Consider the following 11,295-nt stretch of genomic DNA (forward strand, 5'->3'; position numbering starts at 1 on the left):
ACATACCCCCCCCCACACACATTCACACACACACACACACACACACACATACACACACCAATACACACATACACACAAATGGCAAACATGCACATACATACAAAATACATAAATAAAAAGTTTTAAAAAAATAAAAATAGGGGCTGGAGAGGTGGCTCAGTGGTTAAGAACACTGGTTGTTCTTGCAGAAGACCCCGGTTCAAATCCCAGAACACACACGGCAGTAAAAACTGTCTGTAACTCCAGTCCCAGGGGATCTGACAGCCTCTCCGACCTCTGAGGGCATTGCATGGCATGTGTGCACTTACCTATATGCAGGCAATATGTGCATACAATGCTTCTTTTAATTAAAAAAATAAAAAAATAAAAACTGGGTTCCCCTGATAGCATCAAAAGGCTCATGACATTCCTTAGAAGCTAGAGAACAAAATATGTCAAAGTTACATGTACTGTTTGGGTATAAAAATAATGCATATTCATTTTAAGGCTGGGCATGATGATGCACATCTTCAATCCCAGCACTGGAGAGGCAGAAGTAGGTGGATCTCTGTGAGATTAAGGCTAGTCTGGGCTACATAGCAAGGTCCAGGTGATCCAGGGCTACAGAGAGACCCTGTCTCAAAAAGCGTGCCCCCCAAAAAACCCTTTTAGAAAACTTGAAAGACATCGAAAGACAAAAACAAACAAACAAAAAAACCCCACTAATAGTCTCTAACCTAGACAAGCACAATATTTTGTGAACTATTTTTCAGGTTCCCCCCAACCCACATTTTACTGCTTGTGGAAAAAAAAAAATTAGGATCATACCACACATACTGTTCAAAAGAAAAAAAAAATCATTCAAAACACAAGAAATAACCAACTAGCCATGGGAAGCCCGTCCACAGTTGTGAACATCCCCACACTAACTCAGTTAATTAGAGTCACTTACTTATTAAACACTGTATTCAACCATTCCCAGAAGTATCTGGAGTCACATGACCATGGGAGTTTCTTTAAGCTGCACAGCTGCCTCGAAATTTTTCCAAGCACCATCATTTGATCTAGATACCCAAAACAATTCTCACATTAGGTCATCTGCTGGCAACCAGAGTCCCATACATCTAGTAACTTACTACACAACTTCAGGGTCAAGACTTTTGTGACAATAAACATGATAATTCATTTGTCTCCCAACAATTACTACTTCACTTCTGTCTCTAATTCCTGAATTTTTTAATTACTTGTTTTGCTGCAAAATGATGGGTGGGACTAGACAATGTCTGAGGTTCCTTCTTACATTAAATTTCAGTTTGACCTCAACTGGAGTCTGTAGTGTTGCCACCTAGTGTTCATTTGGGCAATATAAGTGCAGATTTCCTCAAACCAGCTCTACTCCCAATCCACATTTTGAATAACAAAATGACATTTAAGGATCAATGGTGCAAGGTTAAGACGTTTCCATGTAGGCGGGGAAAGGAAAGATGAAACTAGATCTACTTGGGATGAAGCCACAAATGCTGCCACTAGAGCAGCACAAACAAAAATCTCTGCAAGGCAGCTGAGGGAGGAAGACTGGGCAAATAATCCACCTCTCTGGCTCTGGGTTTTCTCATTTGTAAAAGATGGTTTCTGAGACGATTTCCAGTTCAGATGATCGCCCATAAGAAAGGAATTTGTGACTACTGATTTATCTCAATTTAAGTTTCTCCAACAGCATGCCCTGTATGGGGATTAGGACTTGAAAGATAAATGTGGCCTCTGTCTTTTAGGAAATGATAATTTAATGCAAGGTGGAATGGTCTAAGACAAGTCACCAAGTAGCTAAAATAAATGGGGTCCTAACTAATGCCTTGAAAGAACGAAAATAAGGAAAGAGATGATTACAACAAAGAAACAGGAAAAGTTATGATAGGTTATTAGCTGAGGTAGGATTTTTTTTTTTTTTTTAAAGACGGTCTTCCTGTAGCTTGGTTGGCCTGGAACTATGTAGACCAGGCTGGCCTAAACTCACAGAGATTTGCCTGCCTCTGCTTCCCAAGTGATGGGATTAAAGGCAAGTACTACTATGCCTAGCTTGAGACAGGAATTTTTAAGTCTTATGGATCAGTTTGGTTAGAAAATGGGTGCCATGAAAAGAAGAGGCAGACACTGTATTCAGCCAGGTCACATAGGGTCCTGCATTGCCCACCAAGGAAATGTGGACTGTAATGTAGAGACAGTTGGGAGTCACATGGATATTAGAAGAGTACTGGTATTTTTAAAGCTGCGCTTCAGGAAATTTACTCAGACAGCAGCATCAAGATTGACAGTTTAGGGGCTGGAGAGATGATTCAGCAGTTAAGAGCACTGGCTACTCTTGCAGAGAAACCTGGGTTTGCTTCCCAGCAGCCACGTGGCGGATCACAACCATCTATAATTCCAGTTCCAGGGGATCTGACACCCTCTTCTGACTTCTGAGGGCAATGCATGACAGCAGTGCACTTATATACACCCAGGCAAAACACTCATAGACATAAAATAAAAATAAATTAACAAAAAAAATTAGAAAAAGATTGAAGGTTAAGGAAAAAAGACTGAAGGTCAAGTCAGATATTATGGTTTTATAATCCTAGCTATTTCAGAGGCTGAGGCAGAAGGATCACTTGAGCATAGAAATTTGGGGTAAGCCTAGGCAGTACAGTTAAACTCTTAAACTTTTTTTTGGAGGACAGAATGGTACAAAAAAGCTAACAAGGATTTCAAGGAAAGGACCTAATCACAGAAATAACATCAGTTGTATTTCACATGGCTCAGGAAGGAAGATGCGGAGGCAAGGACTAGAAAAGCTGAAGATGCTACTAAGTTTTAGTCCTGGATCACTGGTAGACTGGTCATGTCACTGTCAGAACCGTATATGGGACTGGGGGCTGGGGAGATGGCTCAGTAAAGTGCTTGCCCACAAGCATGAAGCCTGAGTTTGGATCCCCAGCATTCATGTAAAAAGTCTGCTGCGGTGGCAAGTGCCTGTAATCCCAGTGCTTGGGAGGTAGAAACAGGAGGATCCCCAGGGCTTGCTGGCCAACTGGTCTAGCTAAATTGGTGAGCTCCAGGCTCAATGGGACTCTGTCTCAAAATATTAATTCAAAAGTAAGACACTCAACACTAACCCGGACCTTTACGTTCATGCATACATGTACACACACAGAAATAACACACACACACACACACACACACACACACATACAAAACAGGGAGAACAAAGCTGTAGGGGCTTAGGTTTCTTTTCTTTTCTTTTTTTTGGTTGATGTTGAGAAGGCTGGCCTTGATCTCACAGAGATCCACCTGACTCTGCCTCCCAAGTGCTGGGATTAAAGGTATGCAACACCATGCCCAGCAGTTTTTCCTATTATGAATATGAAATGTTGGCAGAACTCCTAAGTGAGGATGACCAACAAAATCATTGGAATAAGAGTCACAAAGTGTTGGAGCTAGAAGGAACTTAGGTCAGTTGCACCAAACCTCTCATTTAGAGATGAGGAAACTGATGCCTTGATATGAAGTAACATACTGACACTCTAAATCCTTTCTGGAACAAGGTGGTGCATTAATAAATGCATGCATTTAAAGAAGCTTGCTCAATGTTTCATGGTTAATGGTATCAATGCTGAAATTTGAATCCAGTACTCTCTCCTATCAATCCAGGGTCCTTTTCTCCATCACTGGATGGTTCTAGAACTCAAGAGAAAGAAAACTAGAAAGATGTGAGTGGGAACCACTTTAAAGCTGAGAACATGACAGGAAACGGAGGCAATGAGACATGAAGCCTGAGGACAGAATCTAGAGAACATCTACTATCCTCCTTCTGATCTCTTCTCTCCTTTCTTCTCTCCTTCCCTCCCCTTTTTGGCAGTGCTGGGAATTGACCACAGGGCCGTGTCCATGCTAGACAAGTACCCACCATTCAACCAGCCATACCTCTCGGTTTCCCTCTTCATTCTTTCTATCAAGACTGCCTTCATTGCCACAAATTTCTGCCCCTGCTGTATCCCACATTCTCAGCCCTTTCCAGATTTTGGCAAAGTTCTCTCCACCAATGGCCAACTCTAACCACTCACTTGACTACCAATTTCACTGGTAAACCTGGGCTTTCCCAGTCGCTAATCAGGTTGTTACCCAACCTTGTCTGTAGAAATCTTACCCAACCTCTTATTCAAATGTCATACTCATCTACTCATTCATTCATTCATTCATTCATTCAACACATGCTCACTGGATTGGATGCCTGCTAGACTTAGTAGAAAAGTAGCAATGGTGAGACAGCAACATGTACAAAGAAAGAGCCATTTCCTATCCTCATAGAATGTGTGGTCTAATAGAGAAGATGGATGATATGTAAACAGATAAATATTACCCAATATGGTATCTTGAGGTATGAACAGTGCCAAGAAAGCCTAAATGGAAATGAGAGTGAGGGGAAGGCTTCGTACCATAGATTTTTTGAAATAGCCCTTAAACAGTAATTAGCATTCAGGGGGCAGAGGCAGGCAGATCTCTGTGAGTTCCAGGTCAGCCAGGGCTACACAATGAGACCCTGTCTCAAAAAGAAAAAAAGTTTACAGTGAGGAAGATTTTTTTTTAAAAAAGCATGTAGCGCAAAAAGAACAATGATCACGTCTTATTTCCATTTTCTCAACAAAATGCCAAAGTCTAACAAGTTTCTGTTAATTAGTTAACTTCAACAGTTGGTTATCCACATTAAAAAAAAAAAAAATCAAACCAAGGCTGAAGAGTGGGTTCAGCAGTTAAGAGTGCTTTTTGCTCTTCCAGAGGACTGGAGTTCAGTTCTTAGCATCCATGTTAGGCAGCTCACAGTGACCTGTAACTCCACCTCCAAGGGATCTGACGTCCTCTTCTGGCCTATGCAGGTACCTGCACACACGTGGCATGCACACACACATACATATACATAAATAGAAAAATTTTAAGATGGGGATGGTGGTGCAAGCCTTTAATCCCAGCACTCAGGAGGCAGAGGCAGGCAGATCTCTGTGAGTTAAAAGGCTAGCCTGGTCTTCATAATTCCAGGCCAGCCGGGGCTACAGGGAGATCCTGTCTCAAAGAGATGCAAAAAAAATTTAAAAGCCAGTGCAGAGAAACTCTTAAGTGGGTGAAATGGCAAACTCTTTGAAAAATTGAATAATTCTGCTTGATTCATTTTGGTCCATTTTATAATTCAGCTTAAGGGGGTGGGATTCCTTCAGTTGTGACCTCTAAAAACGTGAGATTTTTATCTTTCAAACAATTTATCATGAAAATTAAGTTTACATTTAGAAATAAAAGTTTAAAAAAAATGATGGGCTTTGACATTCTCAACTGTAACTTTGCTAACTGACATTTGAGAACTCTTCCTTTTTAAAACCGAGTAGATACCCTGGGAATGCTTTCTACAGGGAAAGAGGAGACCTCTAGTGGTGAGCTGGTGTGACACTACTACATTAAACCAATTAAAAGCAAATTAGAAAATAGTTATCACTATGTGATTGATGATATAAATAATCCAGCAATTCAAACTGTAAAAAGAAAACACACTTTCATGTATTGTTAAAAGGAGCCATAAGGTTATAACAGTACTTGTGAGAGGCCAGATCTCTAACCTGTTATTAAAAAGATATATATATATATATATGCATAAAATATATGTGTTTTCTGAATAATTTTATAGAACTTCCTCATTTGCATAAAATATTTTAATAGTCAAAGTTATGTTATATATTAAACGTAATTGCTGAATAGGCTATTCAAATGATGGCTAGTTTGTTGATCAAAATGGCTGAATTAGTTCTTGGGGGTAATAGGGTGGAGAGAGGTGGAGGCATCAGAATGGGTAAGTGTTCCCCTAATTGCAACTCTAGCCCACTGTAAACCACCCACTGTTGATTACAGTTATTACTCTTGAGGCGTGTAGAATCAATTGAAACAGACTGACAGCAATTCATTAGGAAGTAGAAGAGAAGTTCCCCAAATCATTCTTAGGCAATCAAATGGTACTCACTGAACTAACAGGTTCTTGCCTAGACAAAAGGTGAACATGATTTCTCAGCTGAGAAGACTGAGGTCAGCAATAAGAATGTCTCTACCCACAGATATTAGAGTGTGTATAAATAAAAAATACGGCATTTGAAATTACTCAAACTACCGTGTAGACTTTGGGGGGAGGGCTGAGAAAAAAATTTTTAAATAACATGTATATTCTGAGTTCTTTCACCCTAAGTAAACTAAGAAACACATGCTAAAAACCACATAGCAATAAAAAAAAAAAAGGCAAAAAGTATAACTATGGGCCAACTGGCCCATAAAAGTCTTATCACAGCCTCTTGGGGTCTATAATAGCCTTTCTTACCTTAGACCCACTCCCTCAGCAATGGAATCTAGGATCTTGCTCTTCCTCATGCTCTACCATGGAGCTATAACCATAGTGAACCAACTATGTATCCTGTGCAAACTAAAAACTAACCATCTGTCTCAGTTTGTCTCTCCATCACTGTGACAAAACACTAATCACTACCAACTTGGGGAGGAAAGGATCTATTTGTCTTACATCTCCCAGGTCATAGTTCATCCAGGAGCCCAAAGTAGGAACTCAGGGCAGGAACCTGGAGGCAGGAGCTGGAGCACAGGCCATGGAGGAATGCTGCTTACTGGCTTGCTCCCCCTGGCCCCTGCTCAGCCTGCTTTCTTATGCAACACAGGCCCACCTGCTCAGGGGTGGCACCACCTACAGTGGGCTGGGCCCTCCCACATCACTCAACAACCAAGAAGGTGCTTCAGGGACATGGCCACAGGCTAGTCCAATGAAGGCGATTTGAATCCCAGTTGAGGCTTCCCCAACCCAGGTGTGTCAAGTTGACACCAAAGCTATCCAGCACACCATCTCTTCTACACGTGTATCAGTATGGTATTAAAAAATTTTTTTTTAATATTTTTATTTTTTTGAGACAGAGTCTCCCTGTAGCCCCAGATGGCCTGGAACTCACTATGTAGACCAGGCTGGTCTTGAACGCACAGAGATCCACCTGCCTCTGCCTCCTAAGCACTAGGATCAAAGACCTCCGTTACCACACCTGGCATCAGTATGGTTTTAAAACAAACAGTAACAGCATCTAATGCTAGTGGCAATGAGAAGAAACTGGACTACTCAAACATGACTGGTAGGAACCTAAAGTGGTACCGTCACATAGGAAAACAGTGGTGATTACTTAAACAAGTTCTTATCATATGGCCCAATAATCAGACTCTTGAACACTTGTCCTAGAAAAATGAAAACAGGTTCACACACAAAGCTGTACACTAATGTTCATAACAGCTTTATTCATGACACTTAAAAACTGGGAACAGCTCAAATGCCTTTCAGTGGGGGATGGTTTAAGATAATGTAGTGGAAAGCTATTCAGTAATAAGGAATGCACTACAAGCAACAATTTGGATGACTCTCAAAGGATTACAAGCAAAAGGTCAACCCCCAAATTATAAGCAACAAAATTACATAAGTGTAACTGTTTTTTTTTGTTTTAAAGATTTATTATTATTAACGTGTGGGCCTGAATGAGTTTATGCACATGGAGCATGCACATGTGCCAACGGAAGCCAGAGGGTGCCTGATCCCCTGGAACTGGAGTTATAGGTGGTTGTGAGCAACCTAATGTGGGTGCTGGGAACCAAACCCAGGCACTCTGGAAAAGCAGTGGGTGCTCTTAACCACTGAGCTATCTTTCCAGCTTCTGTACATTCTTAAATGACAAAATTTTGAAGCCGGGAGTGGTAGCACATGCCTTTAATCCCATTCTTCAAGAGGCAGAGGCAGGTGCCCTAGGATTAAAAAAAGCATGGGCCAGTATGCCCAACACACTATTTCTTACAACCGCATGAGACTCTACAGTTATCACAAAATAAATGGTTGAAGTTAAAATACAACCATCCATGTTATCCACCTGTAATGGAACAAGCAGGCAACAATCTATGTTTTTCCCTACTAATACACCAAAATGTCTATTATTCTTTATGTGATAAACTATTCAAGCATAATAAAAAAAAATCCTGATGCTTTCCTGAATCTTCTCTCATAGTCCACTCAATGGCACCCACCTAATGACGGGAACCAACATTCAATTGGGCTAGTCCTTCCAGCAATTAAGTTATATCATTCTGTTTTAGTTACACTGGGCCAGTAACAAGAAATCATAGAATTTTATACAGAATTTTACGTATAGTATTTAGGTCTTTAAGAGATTACATAGCCCACTGCTCTCATTTTACAGATAACGAAAAAGAGTAAAGTGACCTAGTCACTGAGTGGATGTTCTGAAACACGGACATCAAAAAGTTTATCTCAGGGGCTGGAGAGACGGCTCAGTGGTTAAGAACTCTTGCAGAGAATCCAAGTTCAGTTACCAGCACCCACATGGTGGCCAACCACCATCCTAACTTCAGTTCCAGGGGATTATCTCGGTCCAGTATTTAAGGACATACAGGACTGAATGATAAGAAGGACTGAGCTGAATGGTTTCTCCAGTACCCAGTGCCCAGTCCCGCACCGGAACAACAGCAGAATGAATGACAACACCCCATTGAGAACCCCGAAGGCTGCAGGCTCTCCGGTGCGGCTGTGGCTGACAGCGTCCAGTCCTTAGGGAACGCCCGGCCAGTAGCCGGCTCCTCCTTGCCAGCTGTCTGGCTAAGCTGCCAACCGAGCAGGGGCGTGGCCGAAGAAAAGACTACGGGAACCAGAAAGCCAGCCCGTCACGCCCAGACCTTTTCCTGCGGTCTCCCGCGGCCCTCGTCTGTCAAGCGGTCAAAGCCAAAGACTCGCGAGGCTTGTCGCGCCCGGGATTTCGGGTCGGCCGGGCGGGCGGAGGGCCACCAGCAGAGCGTTACCACCACCCCGGGGGCTGCCCGGCCCCTGCTTCCCTACTTACAGCGTAGCAGGGAACCGCCGAGCGCCCCCGCCTCTGCGGCTTGCCGGCCTGCCCTCCGGCCTCTGCTCTCCGCCCTCGGGCCTCTGCCACGAGCGCCCATTGGCCAGTGGAGGCCGCGCCCACCTGAGAGCAAGCGCGCGTCTCATTGGCTGCTGCCTGGGGGATGGGCTGGAGCTCAGCTGGATCCCTGCGATGCAGGACTACCGTGGCCACTGGTACCTAAGGTGGTGCGGGTCATGGTGCCGGCCCTGCGCTACTTGAGCGGTGCCTGCGGATGGCCCCGGGGGCGCTTCCCTGGGAGTTTCCCCGGAACGTGCGGGCCGGCGTCGGGGAGACCCAGACTCCTGTGCGGCGGTGGCCGCCAAGCCAGCACCAGGTGAGTGAGTGGCGGTTGGCAGTCCCAGGCGCCTGCGCTGTTGATCTGCTCCGATCAAAGGTGAGTGGAGCGGGACCCACGCTCGGACTCGATTGTCCCTGACGTGAGAGGAAGCCTGGATGGTGTGGTCCAGCCTCGGACTCCAGGAGCTATCGATCTGCAGGGTTCCTTCATAGTATTTATGGCCTGGAAGATAGGCAGTGTTGGGTAGAGGTCAAGAGCGATCTGGCTTGTAAATACACCCCTCCCTGGAATGTTGACCACCCTAAAGGCTGAATTGGGACTAGGATCTTAGTCTGCCCCCTACGTGGTCGTTTTCAGGATAAAGTGTCCCAGCACACTGTAAATAAATATGCTGCTTATTAGCTAGCATTCCTGGTGTTGCTTGGAAGATCCAGAAGCGGTCTACAGTAGGGCAGCTCTTTGCTTGCACTACAGAGCTGTCCCTGTGAGAAGGAGCTCAATTTGCCTACCAAAGGCAGCAAAATTCAGTGTTCTATGATTTGAAGTTTGGAGGTCACATTTGAAACCACTGCCTTCTCTATAAAAGGAAAGGTTGTGCAAAAGCTTTAAGAGTGCAAAACTTTTGGTTGTTTTGAGGTGAGCAATATGAGTGTGATTTAGTGACTTAGTGGAAGACAGAGGTGTGGAAAGACACTGGAGAGGGGCCACATCAGAGTCGCGTTTTTGTTTTGACCACACATTAACTTTTATTGTGAGAGTCACAGAAAACTGTTAAAATGGTTTTAAGTAACCTGGCGTGGTGGCACACGCCTTTAATCTCAGCACTCAGGAAGCAGAGGCAGGCTGATTTCTGAGTTCAAGGCCAGCCTGGTCTACACAGTGAATTCCAGACCTGCTGGTGCTACAGGGAAACCCTGTCTCAAAAAAAACAGGTTTTAAGATGGGATAGGGATTATACGTGGATGTTTCAAAAGGTGGCTCTGGCCAGATGTGGTGCTCACACCTTTAATCCCATCAGTTGGGAGACAGATCTCTGAGCTAAGGAAAGTATAGTGACCAGGAGATTCATCTAGAGACTCAAGTCCCAGCAGAGCCTCAATGGCTGATGCCTGATAGAAGGGCAACCAGCCAGGAAAGTAGAAGAAGCCTCAGTGAGGAGGTGAGCTAACTTCAGGCCAAGAGGAAAATTCAGCTTCCCAGAGGAGGTGGTCTGAGAATTTCACGAGGTGAAGGAGATCATCAACTCCACTGGGTGGGAGCTGAGTGGGATCAGCACCCCGTGGGGTTAAGTGGGCCATGGAAAACAGCAAGGAATGGAGGAGCTTGGGCCAGCCCCTGCACATGCCCAGCCAGGGAAAGCTGGGATGCACTTGTCCCAACCTGTAGTACATTATTGAGGAAATAAAGTTCAACTCCTGGTTTTTTTTTTGGTTGTTTTGGATATTTTCATATAGAGCACCAGGCCTATTCTTATTTTGTGTTTTATATTTTATGTATGTGTAAGTATAAATTTCTTTTGTGTGTAGAGGATGCTTCAAAATTATCTGTCTCATTAGATTTCCAAGTTTTCTCCTGGGTGAGGCTATTAGCTGACAGCAGCTGGGCCTGATGTGGCCTTTCCATGCTGTGGGGTTAGCAGTGTGCCTTATGTGCACACAGTAATAAGCTGTTTACTGTCAATAAATAAACAAGATGTTCCAGTGCCACAAGGTTACCCTATCTGTTCCTGCTATGTTCACACCTTTCCTCTCCATTCTTTCTAACTCAGCAACTACTACTTTGTTCTCCATTAGTATAATTTTGTCATTTTGAGAATGTTATATAAGTGAAATATAGTATATAACCCCAACATTGTTTTTTGTTGTTGTTGTTTTTGTTTTTGTGGGTTTATTTGTTTGTTTTGGAGACAAGGTCTCCTTGTAGCCCAGCTGAGCTTTTTTTTTTTTTTTTTTTTTTTTTTTGTTTTTTTTTTTGGTCTTTTTGAGACAGGGTTTCTCTGTAGCCCCAGCTGGCCTGGAATTC

At 43.5% G+C, this 11,295-nt stretch overlaps 2 protein-coding genes across 7 annotated transcripts in view; one reads left to right on the forward strand and one right to left on the reverse strand.

Moving 5' to 3' along the window:
* Dmac2l (distal membrane arm assembly complex 2 like) overlaps positions 1-9,119 on the reverse strand; it is a 25,638-nt gene extending 16,519 nt beyond the window's left edge. Inside the window, exons 1-2 of one of the 5 annotated variants that reach the window (XR_003849004.1) lie at positions 8,934-9,119; positions 932-1,043 (exon numbers count right to left, since the gene is read on the reverse strand). Coding sequence is in view for 3 of the 5 variants with exons in the window: in XM_008829848.3 (XP_008828070.1) it covers positions 932-1,043; positions 8,934-9,033 (212 nt within the window). In the remaining 2 variants the exon portion in view is untranslated. The remainder of the gene's footprint in view (positions 1-931; positions 1,044-8,933) is intronic. The other 4 variants (XR_003849003.1, XM_008829848.3, XM_029561979.1 and 1 more) reach the window with 4 other exon arrangements.
* Positions 9,120-9,141: 22 nt separating this feature from the next.
* L2hgdh (L-2-hydroxyglutarate dehydrogenase) overlaps positions 9,142-11,295 on the forward strand; it is a 41,070-nt gene continuing 38,916 nt past the window's right edge. For both annotated transcript variants that reach the window (XM_008829846.3, XM_029561978.1), the window contains exon 1: positions 9,142-9,309. In XM_008829846.3, the coding sequence (XP_008828068.1) occupies positions 9,170-9,309 (140 nt within the window). In that variant the 5' untranslated portion in view covers positions 9,142-9,169. The remainder of the gene's footprint in view (positions 9,310-11,295) is intronic.

Source organism: Nannospalax galili, unplaced genomic scaffold, assembly GCF_000622305.1.
Source record: "Nannospalax galili isolate Female #2095 unplaced genomic scaffold, S.galili_v1.0 scaffold253, whole genome shotgun sequence".
Lineage (NCBI taxonomy): Eukaryota > Metazoa > Chordata > Mammalia > Rodentia > Spalacidae > Nannospalax > Nannospalax galili.